At 43.8% G+C, this 17,452-nt stretch overlaps 1 protein-coding gene across 1 annotated transcript in view; it reads right to left on the bottom strand.

The window, feature by feature from the left end:
* TTC33 (tetratricopeptide repeat domain 33) overlaps window positions 1-14,419 on the bottom strand; it is a 60,047-nt gene extending 45,628 nt beyond the window's left edge. Inside the window, exons 1-2 of the mRNA XM_084278101.1 lie at window positions 14,365-14,419; window positions 13,435-13,663 (exon numbers count right to left, since the gene is read on the bottom strand). Coding sequence (XP_084134227.1) covers window positions 13,435-13,655 — 221 coding nt within the window. The 5' untranslated portion in view covers window positions 13,656-13,663; window positions 14,365-14,419. The remainder of the gene's footprint in view (window positions 1-13,434; window positions 13,664-14,364) is intronic.
* Between the last annotated feature and the right edge of the window lie 3,033 nt (window positions 14,420-17,452).

The raw sequence follows: 17,452 nt of genomic DNA, 5'->3' as shown, positions 1-17,452 counted from the left end.
GCAAAAGAATGAAGACAGCTTCAGAGATCAACTCTGAAAACAAATAAGCCAACTATTAGAGAAACTCAGAGTGGGGAACTTCATCTCAACACAGCACAGAGAGGAAACGAAATGTACCATGTGCACTTCTGCTGCATATACTTACTATCCCTCACACCCAGGAAAACATCCCAAGTGTTGCTGAGAAAACAGATCTCAAAGACTGAGTGGGATATACACAGACTGTCAAAAGAATAAAAAAATAATAATAAAAAGAGTAATTAAGTCTACTTGTGTATAATTTACAAGACATATTCCAGCACATGTACTTTCCTATTTTTTAAATTACTTTTCCAAGCACAGCTATGATAACAAGTAATAAAAATTAAGTGTAAAATATTTTCATAATAAATAACAAAAATAATAAAATGACCATATTTATGTTTTATATCGTTTATTTATACTCCACCATGTTATGTAGTTCCTGTTAAGTAGTACCACAGAGTTATTCTGGGATTAGATGCAAATATTAAGGTAATAAAAAAAGCCGTCTGCAAAGAGTGCTAGGAATGAAACAGAAGCAAAGAATCAGCTAGCAATGTAAAAATTCAGGAAGTATCAATTCCTGCCCTACCAATTACCAAGATTACTTTTTTTTTAATTAAATGTAAAAATCAGTGGCAATTATTCTTTATTTTCCAGTAACTGCACATGCATCAGAACGACAGAAGAAATTGTCAGGCATGACTCCTCTCTATATAGAGAAATATATATATATAAAATATATACTTAATCAAGTTTTTAGGTTTCTTGAATTCCAGTAACATATTCTACATATTTAAGTGTGAGAGGGTTTTTTTAAGTAAACAGACACATGTCCAAGCAGTTCACTTTCAAAGAAACACTTCATAACAAGTGTCCGATGATTACAACAGCTTTTAACTTCAAAAGTTCTGTAAATTATGTTTCACCCATAGAAGAAATAGACTCTCTAAACTTAAATCCAAAGACAGGTAAAACACAAACTATCGTTCATCTCTAACAGATATTAGTAGTCAGACCCAGTTTATACCACTGAAGTTTATGTATCTAACCTAAAGCACTGACACGACAGCTTCTGTCACCCTGTGGCCTCACAGGCTGTATCTGTACTCACAGAGTACTGGGGAACGTCCCTGGACAAAGGCACCTGAGCAGTGCTACTCTCAGTGTGACAGAGTGCTTTTTGGCATGTCACCCTCATGAGACCCCCACCTTGCTCTGGGAAGACCAACCTGGAGCACTGTGTCCAGCTCTGGGATCCTCAGTACAAGACAGACATGGACCTGTTGGGGTGAGTCCAGAGGAGGGTGTCAAAGATGATTAGAGGGTTGTCCTCCTGAGAACAGGCTGAGAATGAACTGGGCTCTTCCAGCCTGGAGAAGAGTAGGCTCTGGGGAGACCTTATTGTGGACTTCCAATACCTCAAGGGTATACAGGAAAGCTGGGGAGGAACTGTTTACAGGAGCGTGGAGTAATAGGACAAGGGTTGATGGCTTTAAGATGAAAGAGGGTAGATTTAGATTAGATATGAGGAAGAAATTCTTCCCTGTGAGGGAGATGCAGCACAGGCACAGGCTGCCCAGAGAAGCTGTGGTAGCCCCATACCTGACAGCGTTCAAGGCCAGGCTGGAAGAGGCTTTGGGAATCTGGTCTACTGGAGGGTGTCCCTGCTCATGGCAGGGGGGTAGAACCAGATGGTCTTCGAGGTCCCTTCCAACCCAAACCACTCTGTGAGCCTATGATGCTACGGCTGTGCCCAGACAGCACCCTCACAGTGTGTCCACAGCCAACCTGTACAGGAAAGGAAAAGCATCACAAAATGATCCTAGTACATGCGTAACACATCTATAGGGTAAACAGTGAGCAAAAGGAACCTCAAAATCACAGTTTAAGCTCTTAAATGAGATTAATTATGTTGATGCTTCTTTCTCTTTACAATGTGAAGAGATCTTGAACAAATAGAGACCCGTATCTTGGCTCACTCCACTGAAGGCCTCAAGTTACATAGCATGGCACATAGGCAGCAATTGATCTACATTTTCTACTCAAGGAAAATAGAAAAAAAAAAACAAAAAAACATTTCCACAGACTGCAGTTGTTCTATGAATATTCCTTCTGTTTCTATTTACAGATGCATACCTATCCAAGTACACACTCACAGAATCACAGGATGTCAGGGGTTGGAAGGGACTTCCAAAAATCATCTAGTACAACCCCCATCAGAGCAGCCCCATCACCAAGATTAGGTCACACAAGGACATGTCCAGGTGGGTTTTGAATACACTCATTCAAGACAGGTGGGTGCTACAATGCCACATTCAACATCCTCAAGTAACAATAATTCTAACATAAAGATCCTAATGAAATTACTCCAACTCTGTGTACAGCTTAAATAATCTACAATTCTTCTTATAGTCACTCCCAGAAAAATCTGTGCTAAATTAGTAACAATCTCAATACTGAACTCCTGCTTTGCCAACTCATAACCAGTTGTTGGAAAATAATGCTTGCCTGAATAAAGGGAAAACAGCTATATTAATGATAAACTGCAATTTAAACAGAGGAACTTCTTTAAACAAACACTGTGCATAGAACTTCCTCCTCAGAGAGAAAAGACAACTAGATACATCACCAGGAAGCAACTCTTTGCAATAAAAAATAAAGACAAAAATTAAGGTGTTGCTTCACATGGCAGTTTACACAGGGGTATTAATTACTTTAAAACTCTCTACACTTGTTTTGTTCTATAGAAAAGTTAAGAGGTCTGCAGAACAAACTGTATGTTCTGACTAACAAGAGAAGCTGCAACATGCTTTTCCCCCAGAAACAGAGGAAGAAGTTACTCTTCCTTAATTGTTCAGAGCCTTCTCTGTTTCAGCTCATATGTTCTGCACCCAGGTTACACTTCACAGACCTTCTGTCTCGGTTTAGTGAGGGTGTCATGTGAAAGACATTCTCCAGGAAGCTAACAGCAAGGAAGGTAGATATACCTACACACAAGAAACAGTAATGCTAACCATTGAACAACACTAAAAAGTGACCAGGTAATTTGACTAGAGGTCAAAACAATTTTAATCAAGGCCCTATTCATACTTTACAGCTTTACTTAGAGAGAAGTGATAAGCCTACCTATTTTCACTGCCTTTTTGCATAACTGACCTTAGAAAACACTCAAACTAATCAAAGCTAGTAATTACTGAGATTTAAAATGTTCATTTTATTTGGAGAACACTGGTATTAATTATTCACTATGAAATGAGCCAAGCACTATATGGAAGACCATGCCATATCTGACATGTCCAGCATGCAAATTATATCCAAGACTGACTGATACCAAACAGTTACTTTCAGCCTACAAGGAACAGTAGAAGGGAGTACTTACTACACTGTCTTAGCTGGAAAATGCTTATGATGAAACTATGTCCCCTACACTTAATTATAAATCCAATTTTGTAGGCTATCAGACTACTCGTATAGAAGAGATGCTATCAGCAGTGAGCTCCAGATGCAGCATGCAACAGGACAACCCCCCACACTATCTCTCCCACCCTCAGAGACTGTTGCGACAGATGGAGGCCAAAGTCATGGACTAAATGAACTCAGTGGACATTTTAGAGGGATGTCTTATAGACTAAGGGAATTGTATATGCACATATATATGTATCTACAAAAGACAGAAGAGTGATAGTGACTAAATGGAAGGCGTAGACAGGTTCTCTGCATGACACATACGATATAGAATAAGGGGTGGCCACTGTCCTGGTTTCTGGCTGTGGCAGAATTAATTTTCACAAGAAGCTGGGAGGGGATACAGCCAGGACAGTTGACCCAGACTAGCCAAAGGGGTATCCCATACCATATGATGTCAACCTCAGCACATAAGGGGACCCAGACACAGAGGAGGTGGCTACACATCAGTTTCCAGAGGTGAGTAAACTGCATCGCGCATGTATATAGTATATTCTTTTGTAAGGATCAGTGTTGTTATTTTCCATTCCCTTTGCTGTCCTAGCTAACTTTTTATCCCAACCCATGATTTTTACCTTTTTCTTTGGATTCTTCACTGGATTAGAGGAGTGAGGAAGTGGCCACATGGTGCTTAGATGCCAGCTGGGGCTAAACCATAACACTGTTGCAAATATCAGCAGCCTAACAGAACTTTAGACAGGAGCCAGAAGTAAAAGCTAAATTTGCATACTCACAGGTTATGTACTGAATCAATCCTTTTAGTTTTCTAACTTTCATATTACATCTTTGCTTTAAATTAGGACAGTTAGCAGACAGAGATGGGAAGAAGGCAGAGCAAGGACTGCTCATTTTGTCCCATCTCTCTTTATACCCACAGCATTCCACCAAAGACATATAGATTAATGAAACAAAATGGAAAAAAAAAGGCAACTGAAAAAAGTTTCCCACTCACCAAGAAAGGTTCCATACCAGCAACCTGTACAGCCAAATTTAAGGAACAACTGTCTGTATTCAAAATGCATCTGCAGTTTTAATGTGGTATAATTACAGAATGGCCAAGATTGGAATGGACCTCTATAGGTCATCTAGTCTTACACCATGTTCAAAGCAGGGTCAGCTAAAGAGGTTGCTCAGGTCATTGTCTACTTGGATTCTGAGTATAAACAAGTATGTAAAGTCCACACCATCCTCTGGTCAATCTGTTATCTATCAGGTTGGCCAAGCATGATCTCCCCTTTTCTAACTGATACCAGAGACTCCAAATAACCTTCTTGTACTTCCTATGTTTCAGAATCATGTGCTCCATCATCTTCCCAGGGACAGATTTGAGGTTCATGACCATGCAACTCCTTGAAACCTCCTCCTTACCGTTCAGGAAAATGTGACATTTGCTTTCTAGCACTCATCAGAAAAGACTGCCACTTGTGATGATCCTTCAAATGCAGTTGAAGGGTCTTTGTGATGACATCAACCAGCTCCATCAGTATTCATCAACCCCATCAGGTCCCATGAACTCATGTTTCTCAGGTTTGTCTAATATTTCATAGTCTAATCCTCGTTCACCAAGGGTAAGTAAGTCTTTCTTGTTCCAGACTTCCCTTTGGGTATCACGGGCCTGGGGTTCCTGAAGGCAAACCATATCAGTAAAAACCAAGGCAAAGAAGACACTGAGTATCTCGTTCTGTTCTGTACCGTTTGTCACTACAACAAAAGAGGGTCTTTGCTCAGAAGCTTGCAGAAGTCATTGGCAGGGCTTTAAACTAGGCTTGAAAGTGGAAGGGGATAATGTCAGGCTTACCTGCAACAAGCTGTAGGATGACATGCCAAGACTGGAGTGACTGGGTAGGCTCTCAAGACTGCTGCTCAGAGACATACTGGATACACTGCAGCACACCTGAAGTCTTATAGAAATGAGCCAGGGGCTCCTGAGGTAACAGGAGCCAACAGGGAAACACCAGTGAAATACCTCAAAGGAATTCCAGCCACTCCAGCCAGTCAACCAGCTTTATCAGGGGCCCAACTTAAAAGATGCTGTGCAAGCACAGGTAGCATGGGGAATAAACAAGAGGAGTTGGAGATGCGCATGATCTTACTGGCATCACAGAGACATGGTGGGATGGCTCCTATGGCTGGAGTCTTGAAATGGAAGGATACGGGCTCTTTAGGAAGGACAGGTTCCTGGACTGCGTTCATCATAACTCCCTCCTCCAAAGGATAGGGGAGAAAATGAGAGGTACTGTGCTAAGCCTTATTCTCACCTCATGGAAACCCTGGTAGGGAATGTGAAGCTCAATAGCAGCCTTGGCTGTAGTGACCATAAAATGGTGCAGTTCGAGATCCTCAGGGCACCAAGGAGGACCACTGCAAGCCCACTATCCTGGACTTCAGGAGCGCATACTTCGGCCTCTTCATGGATGTGCTTGGTAGATAACCACACTATAAAGCCCTAGAGAGAAAAGGGGCTCAAGAAAGCTGGTTAATATTCAGGGATCATCTCCTTTAATCCCAACAAAGAGGAAATCACACAAAAACACCAAGAGGCCTACACGGATGAACAAGGAGATCCTGGGCAAACTCAAACAAAAGGAAGCCTACAGAGGGTGGAAACAAGGGCGTGTAGCCTGGGAGGGATACAGAGAAACTGTCCGAGCAGCAAGGGGTCAAGTTAGGAAAGTTAAAACCCTGATCTGGCTGGGAACATCAAGGGCAAAATGTGGGCCCCCTCTGGAATGAAGTGGGACACCTGGTTACCCAGAATATGGAGAAGGCCGAGTTACTCAATAACTTTTTGGCCTCACTCTTTACCAGCAAGGGCTCTGGTCACATCTAAGGAACTTGAAGTTGCACAAGTCCATGGGACTTGATGAGATGCATCCACAGATCCTGAGAGACCTGACAGACAATGGAGCTAAGCCAGTCTCTATTACACTTGAGAAGTCATGGCAGTACATTTCCCACTGACTGGAAAGGGAAAATGTAACACCCATTTCTAAAATAGGGGGAATAAAAATAAGACCTGGGGACCTACAGGCTGGTTGGTCTCACCTCTGTGTCCAGCAAGATCATAGGTCTCTTCCAACCTTGTCATTCTGTGATAAATCAGATCCTCCTGGAAAATGTGCTGAGGCACATGGAAAATAAGGAGCTGGTTGGTAACAGCCAACATGGCTTCACTAATGGCAAGTCATGCCTAATGAGTTCAGTAGCCTTCTATGAATGGTTTACAGAATTGGTGCATAAGGGATGATGCACAAAGCATTTGACATCATCCACCATGACATTCTTGCCTTGAAATTGGGGAGACACGGATTGAAAGGATGAACCACTTTGTGGATAAAGAATTGGCTGGATGGTTGTGCTCAAAGTGGTGGTAAACAGCTCAATGTCCAAGTGGAGTTCAGTGATGTGTGGTGTTCCTCAAGGGTTGGTATTGGCACCAGTGCCATCTGGCATCTTTCTTCACAATGTGGGCAGTGGAACTGAGCACATCATCAGCATGTTTGCAATGACACCAAGCTGTGTTGTGTGGTCAACCTGCTGGAGGGAAATGATCCCATCCAGAAGGACCTGGGCTGACTTGAGACGTGGGCCCAAATGAAGTCCAACAAGGCCAAGTGCAAGATTCTGCACATGGGTCAGAGCAATGCCAGGCACAACTACAGGCTGGGCTGAGAACAGATCGAGAAGAGCCCTAAGGAGAAGGACGTGGAGATGCTGGGTGATGAGGAGCTCAACATGAGCCAGCAATTTGAGCTCACAGAGCAGAAAGCCAACTGTGTCCTGGGGTGTATCAAAACAAGCATGACCAGCAGGCCAAGGGAGGTTAACCTGCCCCTTCTACTCCACTCTCCTGAGATCCCACCTGGAGTACTGTGTGCAGCTCTGGGGTCCCCAGTAGAAGACAGGCACAGAGCTGCTGAAGTGAGTCCAGAGGAGGGACACAAAGATGATCAGAGCTGGAGCACCTCTCCTGTGAAGACAGGCTGAGAAAGTTGGGCTTGTTCAGCCTGGAGAACAGAAGGCTCCAGGGAGGTTTTCCAGTACCTGGAGGGGCCTACAGAAAAGCTGTAGAGGGACTGGTTTACAAGGCCATGTAGTGATACGACAAGGGGTGATGGCTTTAAGCTGAATGAGGGTAGATTTAGGTTAGACATCAGGAAGAAATTCTTCCCTATGAGAGTGGTGAGGCCATGGCACAGGCTGCCCAGAGGAGTTGTGGCTGCCCCAAGGAGTTGTGGCTGCCCCCTCCCTGGCAGTGTTCAAGGCCAGATTGGACGGGGGTTTGTGCAAACTGGTCTGGTGGAGGGTGTCTCTGCCCATGGCAGGGGGGTTGGAACTAGATGTTTAAGGGTCCTTCCAATCCAAACCATTCTGTGATTCTCTACACCATTCAGGAGAGGACCCACATTTTTCACAGTGTTGCTTTACACCAGCTACACCCAAAGCAACCCTTTTTGCAGTTCACACCCCTCAGCAGATTCAACTTCAGGTGGTCTTTGGCTTTTCTAACCACCTCCCTGCATACTCAGGCAGAGTCTCCTGATGCTGCTACTGTATCTTGTACATTTTGATTTCAAGTTTGGATTTTGTCAGGAACTGCCTGTACCTCCACTCAGGACTCCTATCACCTTTTCTTGATTTACCACTCATCAAGATGAGCCACTCTTGAGCTTGAAGGAGATAACATGGGCAAGAAAAAAAAAAAAAGAAAAAAGCAACCAGATCCCTAAACCTCTCTCTTCTCTAACACACCCCACTTCACAGGCTACTGTGCAATGCAATTCTGCTTGTTAAACTGCTTAGTGGTTTCTGCCTAAAAAACTGTCAGAACTCCTGGTAAACTACTATTTTAACACTACATTATCTAAGCAACTTCAATTTTATTGACTTAAAGTTGAAAGGCAATTGTGACATAATTATGTCTGCCCTCTGAAATGTTAGTTGCATCAAAACAAATTATCAAGATACTCTGAAAGTAATGTTATTACTTCAGTGTTTTCCTAACTTATTAATCAGTGTAAAAAAGTGCTTATCACAATCTAAACCTGAAATACACAGGTAAACTGAACAGGATCATAGAATCACAAGGTTGGAAGAGACCTTTAAAGATCATCAAGTCCAACCATTCCCATCCTATGCTAAACCATATCCCTAAGTACCTCATCAACCCTTTTTTTAAACACATCCAGGGAAGGTGACTCAGCCCCTCCCTGGACAGCCTGTTCCAGCCCCGACAACTCTTTCAGTAAAAGATTTTTTTTCTAATGTCCAATCTGAACCTGCCTTGGCACACCTCCATGCCATTTCACCTTGTCCCATCTCCTGTCACCTGGCTGAAGAGACCATCACCCACCTCTCTACAACCTCCCTTCAGGTAGTTGTAGGTGGTGATAAGGTCTCCCCTCAGCCTCCTCTTCTCCAGGCTAAACAGCCCCAGCTGTTTAGCAAATCACAGGATTTGCCCTCCAGCCCCTTCACCAGCCTGGCTGCCCTTCTCATGATTCCTTCAAGGACCTCAATGTCCTTCTTATGGTGAGGAGCCCAGAACTGGACACAGTACTTGGGGTGCAGCCTCACCAATGCTGAATACAGGGGCACAATCACCTCCCTAGACCTACTGGCCACACTGGTTTTGATACAAACCAGGATGCCATTGGCCTTCTTGGCCACCTGGGCACACTGCTGGCTCATATTCAGCCTGCAGTCAACCAACACCCCCAGGTCTTTCTCTGCCTGACAGCTCTCCAGCAGTCTCCCCCAAGCCTGTAGCGCTGCATGGGGTTGTTATGTCCCATGTGGACATATACAAATACAAGTGTTGTAAGAACAAAACAGAAAGGTGTTTCAACTTGTTTTTAGAAAGGTATTACTCTTATGCTCCATCTCCTAAATATATTTTCACAACACTTAACCTGCCACTACATTAAACACACTTTACTTCAAGGAAGAGGCCTCTCATCTGACAGAGACTCCTTACAATGCCTAGTGAAAAAGACATACTCTATTACAGCTCATAAAGGTAAGGAATCCTAAGTTACACATGTTGAAATCACACTGGCATATTAGCATCAGAAAAAAAAAAGTCCAACTGCTAAAATGCTGGATAAATACCACTTTACAAAAGTTAAATTTTTTAAAACAGTTTACAAAATTAAATTAAGTAATTATTAATTATTAATTCCTCCAGAAAAATTTCATTAAAATTGACCCATTATGTGGTCTGCTCATAGCAATTTCACATGTCCTTACTTAAATTGTTGCTGCAAAAGCAGAAGGAAAGAGTAAAACCTTATTAATCAGTCTAATTTACCCATCAACTGACAAATGGACACAACTACTTATTTTAGCTTAGATGAATCTCTATAAGCTCAGCCAAAACGTAAGGCTTCCAGTTGAAAATATGATCTTCCCAAATCAGTATTACCTTTGGAGATGGAGACTACTAAACGCACCATGAAATAGTAATTAAATATCATCAGAAGACAGAGAAGTATCATTTTTTATTTAGGAAAACTGAAAAATCAAACAGAAATCAGTAAGAATTTAAACCTAATAAAGTCTGTCTGCAAAAGAAAGGGAAGTTCGAAGGTAAGCATTCCTCCACACCCAGGCTCCGCTGAGAAGTCGTCTGTCTCCACCTATTGGACCAGTACAGAATGCTGGTAGTTTGTGGATGCCCCTGTAGCACAGGGGATGGCAAAGCCATTCATACGAATATGCAACTCAACTGTACTGAGATACCAGTCTGAGAGCAGCTTTTCTTGCCATCGCTGTTAGGTCTCTACACACCATATGTTTGAGGTCATTGTACTTCATTGTCTCATCTCACTTAAACCTGTTCTTAAGCTTGCTCTTAAGACTACTCTACCTACACGTCAAAACACACCGTGCTTACCAACAGCTGTGATTAAAATACTGAGGCTGAGCATGTAAACTTTTATCCTTTTGGACTGTGTTGTATTTAGAACAGCCTAGGACTGTCAACACGAAAATGTAACCTGGATTATGGCTCCAGCTTTGCTTGGGGCTCCAGAGGGCAGGAGGAATTGCTAGGTTTGTTTGAGTCCAAGTGTATGTGGGCACACCAATACTGGTGTTTCAAGCTGGACGAAATGCCAGCGTTTCTAAGTTCCATACAAGCAAAACTAATTCCTCCTCTAAAATACTCTCCATTTCTTCCACTGTTTCCCAAAAGACCATGTGTATATTTACTTCTTCCCTCACACACACCAAAAGAGCACACAAATGTACAACTACTTCCACATATCTGTCTCTTCTTCCTGCTCTGACAGTGACATCACTTATCCACAAGTCAACTTTGCATCTGCCTACAGACCAAGTTTCTAGGTTAAAATTTCCAGGGTGACATCTTCCATGGTAACATACCTGCTGGGATAACCAAGCTAATTCAGCACCTGCTCCTGGTAGTCTCTCTCCTTCTTCCCAACCCACTGAAAGACTAAAATACGGACCAGAAACTGCTCTCCTCAGCACCATTTTTCTTCTGTGCATGTCTCCCACATACACTGAAAATCCACAGAGGGTTGCTACCTCCATAACAATTCACCCGTGCCGCTCCCAAGTCTGCCAGTGGGCAAAGAAAACAGTCTGTACAAATCCTGACACCCAAGCAGCCCATTAATTCCTCTCCCCCAGGAAGCACCGAGTCTCACATTACAGGCACAAATGCATCACATCTCCCTCACTCACAGACTCGCTGCATACATGCAGCATAACAAAATCATGGCAGGGGTGCAACACCACAGCTGCCTTGCCTTACCAGAAAGGTAGCCTAACAGAGTAACTAAGCACACAAGTGGCAATCACTGTTCCAGCTAGGTAACAGTGGATATGCTTAGAAAATTCTCTTCACATTGATTTTGCCATGCACATTACCTCAGAGTCTCTTTTCGATGAAAGTGAAGTTGAATGTACTGCTTTCCATGATTTCCTTTATTTATCCTCCAGCTTCCTCCCAAGTCTGTTTCCTTTCAGGATCCCCTTCCTCACTCCACTCCAGCACCACGATACCACCTTAGTTACCCTTCAGTGATCAAGTCTTCGCTTCTCTTCTGAGTTTCTTCAACAGAGCAGATACCATCCTTTCATCTGAATGCTACACAACCCAACTCAAATCTTCCTTTAACTGTTATCATTCTTTGATATTTCAAGAAACAATGTCCATTAAGTATTTAATTACCCACTTGAATCTGCTTATGTCATAGAGGAATGTATATTTAAGCAACAGACCATGTAAGTCTGAAGCACAATTACAGAAACCACCTTCCACTAGAGTAAACATTCCTTTCAGGCTGCTTCAGGTTCCCTGTGGTGGTATGTCAGCTATTCCACCTGTTAAAGCATTACACTCTCCCACTCTCAGTTCAGCCCCTAATCTTTTTCTCCTCCTCTTTTTTTTTTTTTTAAGAGAAAAACCTGCCTGAAAGGTAGGTACTTTGACAGCACCGTACTACCATAACTGCCCAGACTATACAGTGGGCAGGAGTAATTGATGGAAACTATAATTTCAAGTTAGAACTTCCTTTAAGCCTCAGAATTAAATAGGAGTGTTAACATGAGTGGGATATGCCCCACAGAAGGTGCATTTTTATTTCTTGTAACTTGTTCATCATACTTGCTATAAGCTATTCAGTGTTTCTTAGTAGCTCTTATAATAATAATAGACTCTTTACTTGGTGTATTTCCAGTTTTCAGCTTCCAATATTAATGTAACTGACTTAAGCATGCTACCACTATATTAGTATCTATAATGCAGTAACTGCATAAGGTTGACTTAGATATATTTGGTTTCAATTTAAAGTCAACTGACAAAGGCTTCAAGTTTTTATTCAGGGATTCCAGAACTCAGGAACACAAAGGGAGGTACAGAAGTGAATCGCTGCCACCTGAACAGTGAACAGTAAAGAAGAAACTGTATTTCAATATTTTAACAGAGGTCTTTCCTCAAAGACACTTTTTTATTCATTTTTTTTTAAATCAGACCAGACCACATGCAGTGTATTTATTATCACAAATAAATTTGCCTTCTTTAAATGCCAATGTTATTCTCTCCTCCATATTGCCCAGGAAACCCTTTTAGCATTGACTTTCTTAACACAAAAAGTTTGGAAGCACAGGAGCACACATTGACAATTTGGAATTGTTTCTTCCAGGAAAATAGTGTTACATCTGATCTAAGACAATGAGATGCTCAGACAAGTAATGTCAAGCCAGATTTAGATGTCAAGCATTCTCAAGATTTTCAAGTAGACTATTCTTGAAAGTGATTTGTCCACTTACAGAGAAGATCAAACCAAATTACATAGTTAATTTATAGTCCCTCTTCCCTGCTTCTAACCCTGCTCCAAAGGTACTTTCTGCTATAAGCACGATAGGACAATGGAACAGCTTTGCAACATCCTTCCAAAACTGCTGACGTTTCAAGGCTCAGTACTGCACTAAGACGCTCAGAGCAGGTACCTGAACCTGACTTTCTAAAGGCATCAGAAAGATGTATTATCTGCTTTCTAGTATTTGCCTAGGCACTGCAAATAAACTTACATGTAGTAAGAGAAAAGGCACGTTTATGAGAGAGAAGTCTGAGCAGCTAAAGCATTACCTATAGTGGAGCTTATATCATTCTACCTTACTTACACTCTCTACTTTCCTGTCTAATCTATTTCTCATCTCTCTCCTTCTATGATGTTTTTTTTCATGTGAACACACAAAACCAAGATGGAATACAGACCTAATTTCACTGCTGCCAATACCGTCAACAGGAACAGTTCATTTCGTACCAGCCAGAATAGGTACAAGAAAAGGAATGATCCCTTTTCAAACCCGAAAATAAACCAGTTGCTACCAAATTACCTCATCTTTAGAGAAGGAATTAAAATACCATTTGGTGCTTATTCAGTCAACTAAACAGTAACATAACACTAGTACCTCTTGTTTTCAGCCAAACTTGCGCCTTCATCCTTCAGCTCCTTACTTTTCTTAACACAGTCTTCTAAGAGAACCTCCTTTCTCCTCTTAGTTGCATGCACCCAGCTGGCATCATCATCATCGGCCAGATCCTTGTCATCCGCTGCTTCTGCTTCAAATTGCTGAGAAGTGGCTTTGGAAACTTTCTCACCAATCTTTCTCTTCCACCCAAACGAAGCCATCTGGAGCACTAGAGAGAAATATATTTTCAGCAGTTAAGCAGTTTGGCTTTTAAACAGAGAGAGGGAAAAAATGCACCTCACTCATTTTAGAACAATAACACGCAACAGACTTCTACCTAAGTTCTGCTTGCCTGCTTCATCAGGGAAGTCAGGCAGGAAACTAGAACTCTGAGCCCAGCTGGAGGATAATCTCTATCTGGAAAACAACAGGGGAAAAAACAAACCAAAAACCACACCCAAGCCCTGTGCCACTGAGGCCCCAGCTGGGACACACCACAAAGCTTTATAACACTGGAGCCAACACACCAGGCACCTGACATAAAGGGAAAGGGAACGACCCGGCCCAAGGCGAGCGACGCATCCCAGGCGCGGCTGCCGGCCAGAACCGCTGCAAGGACCGACGGGCGCGCAAACCGTGACCGCGGCGCCCGAAGCGCCTCCGGCCCAGCCCCATGAAGGCCTCACCGCGGCCGGCAGCGAGGCCCAGCCCCGCGGCCGGCAGCGAGGCCCAGCCCCGCGGCCGGCAGCGAGGCCCAGCCCCGCGGCCGGGGAGGCGGCAGGGGACCAGCAGGCAGCCGGGCTGAGGCACGCCGCGTCCTGCCTCGGCTCCCCGCACCCCAACCCTGCCTGCCGCCGGAGCGGGCCCCGACATCGCGCCACGGTCCCGAGGTTCAAGACCCGGGAGAAGCCCCAGGCAGGAGGCACCCACCCTCTGCTCCCCTCCAGACACGTCTCTTTTGCTGGAACGTACGCCCGGCCTTTGACTCCCCGCCGGCAGGAAGCGGAAAGGCGGGCCGGCAGGAAGCGGAAGGGCGGGCCGGCAGCAGCGGCCATCACCTCTCGCGGTGCCGGGGCCGCTGGGAGCTGTAGTTCCCCAGCAACGGCTCGGGGAGGGCGTGCGCAAGCGCAGCTGAAACCCAGCTTTCCATAGCCCAGCGGGCGGTGCCCGGGCGCCGTAGGAGAGCGCTGTGGCGCTGAGGGCGATGCCGGCTGCCCCGGTACCTGCCGCACAGCGGGAGGGGAGGGGAGGGGCGCGCGGTGCAGCTCCGCAGCTCTGGCCGCCGCCGTGCCGCAGCGCAGCAGGCATCGCGTACAGGCTGGCGGGTACCGCACCTTGGGGTCACCCACCGCTCCGAGAGCGCAGTGACCGCCCCACGGGCGGGCGGCTCCGGGCAGGAAATACCGCGCGGGAGAAACCACGCCAAGCACACCCACGCCGAACACGCCCACGGCGAACACAAGGCTGGGCTTTGTTTTCCCGAGAAGGAAGAAGAACGGCAGGCTGCCCCCTAGCTCCAGGGGCAAACTCCAAGGCAAAAGCAGCATCAGCGGGGCGTGGAAGGGGTGGCAGGCGCGCGGGAGGCGGCGCAGGGTAGCTGGGACTTTGACACCGAGCACTCGGTGCCCCTTCCAGCCCCAGGGGCTTTTATCAGGAGGGCTCCCGGGGAAGCGGTGGGGGCCAGGCTGCCCAGCCGTGCTCGCCGCAGGCAGCTGCTGCCCCAGGGTTCTTCCAGCAAGTGTAACAGCCCTTGTCTGGTCATTTGGAACACGCGCCACGCCACAAGACAGCAGACACACGGCTGCACACAGGATGCTTCAGCATTTCATGTTTACTTAGTTTTAAAAGTTTAAAAAGTTACACAGTTATAAACAAGCGGTTTTGCCAATCAGCTTTGCCAAAGGAAATTCACACAGGAAGGAGGCACATCTGTTCATCTCTTGCAATGGTAATTAACTGGGAAAATAAAGTTTATTTCCACTTCTGTATCAAACACTCATATCAAGACAAACATGAAAGTTGGGTTTTTTTTAATATTGCACCACCAAGATGACTTTTTATCCACTACCAAGTGAGTTATATTGCACATGGACAATCAGTTTCATCCATGTTTTTGAAAAAAATTACAATGCAAAGGCAAGATCATTCAGCGTACTCCAAGAGGAGTAAGCTCAGGAACACAGAGTAACATAATGGATCAATTTGTGCATTTGCATAAACTGCCTCCTTACAAGCCCGACCACTTTCTCAGTGAAATTTTTTTTCACAGCCTGTGGGCAAGACACCCGTGCGGTGCCTGTGCCATCAGTAGGACCACGTGAAGAAAGCCATTTCAATAGCAACAGCTACAGAGGAAAGTCACAATACAGACAACTGTTCTGTGTTCACCCAGACTGCCAGTCCCCTTTCTCCTTGCTCATCCCCATTTTTTTTTAATAAAAATCTCAATAAGAAAACTTTTGGCCATTATAACTGATTTATCATATCAATAAAGTTTACTTTATTTAAAACTATGTATACAGCATACTTCCGCCAGAAACTTATTTTAGCCTACAGATACCAAGGCAGAGGAAAGAACGTATCTGTCTTAATGCACAAGAGGGCCAAAAAAATATATATAAAAATGAAAAGCTATTTGCACCTTGTAATGCTGACCACAAGTGCAAGGTGTCACATTGCAAACCAGGAGCAGATACCATTTACATTTAGTTTAACATACACAAAAGTGATCCCAAACCAGATTTAGATGAGAATTACTACAAATAAAAAAACCTGTGCGTTTGTTATATTTATACAAGTGCACTATTTAGCAATTACAAAATAGAAGGGTAACAAAATGACACACTGATTTATTCAGTACATCAGATCAAATTCTTACAAGACTAAGAACAGAACGTCAAAGTAGGATTTGCAGCTGGTCCCTCGTGCTGACATCTCAACCTCAGGAGTTTGAATCCCAAGCTTTACACAAGGAAAGTCTTCCACGCCGAGATACAGCAATACAACCTTCCATTGCAGAGACCGCGTGTGACACTTCAAGACAAGCATCTACAGTTGTTAACTTGTACCTACACACTAGACAGACCACACAACTGCCCAGATCAGAACACAGTTACAGCAGTTCTGGGGCTTAAAGCAGCTTTATGTTTCTTCAGATTCTGTGCATGTTCATAACAGATGAACTTCTGGACTGAAGCCAGCTGGCCTGGATCAAACTGTTCTTCTATCCATAGATAGCAGTTCTCCGTGGATGAAGTCTCAGGCTCACAAGTGATTGGCAGGAATCCCCATAAGTTTTAAGAGTTCAGGTTTAACTGTTCATAGTAATGTCTTGATTTCCAGTCTCTCCCTGGGAGAGCAACCTTTGAAACCAAGCAGGTCATGAAGTTTACTTTGAAGATAACATAATTCTTGAATGCAGAACTAAATACTTTATGACAGAGTTTACTGATTATATCTATTAGTGCTAGATGAAAACGGAACTGTGACTAATTATATCAAATTTACAAGAGACTAAATGTTTTTGTGCAAGTACTAGCTGTGATTTTAACATAAAAGGTTCCATTTTCTTCCAGAAACACTGCAAAAACTATAAATGCAGAAGGATTTCTTTTACTGGTAATCACAACTTACTGTTGAAAACTCTCAATATATTACCAGTCAGGTTGTCATGATCAGTTTCCCATGTTCAACTGAAAAGATGTACTATATAATTTCACAATTGATTCAAATAGCAAAAGTTTTTATAAAGGTAGCCTGGGAAAACCTAATCTATGCATACAGTTTTAACTGCAAAGTGAATTCTGTATAGTATATGCTACGTTAACATGTGATAAACAGCTCTATCAAAGTATTGACATATATTTTTATAAGCTGTCAATTTCAGATTCTGGAATAGCATGCAACAGCCCTTCAGCTGTGCTCTTAACTACATGCATGTTTCTAAGAAAAAGGATTCTCAGCCTGCAGAAGCAGCAGGGAGCTGCCGTGCTGCTACAACACTGAAATGTATGCACGA

The sequence above is a fragment of the Gallinula chloropus genome (genome assembly GCF_964237585.1).
Source record: "Gallinula chloropus genome assembly, chromosome: Z".
In the NCBI taxonomy this organism is placed as follows: domain Eukaryota; kingdom Metazoa; phylum Chordata; class Aves; order Gruiformes; family Rallidae; genus Gallinula; species Gallinula chloropus.
This window is presented reverse-complemented; position numbering and strand designations above follow the sequence as displayed.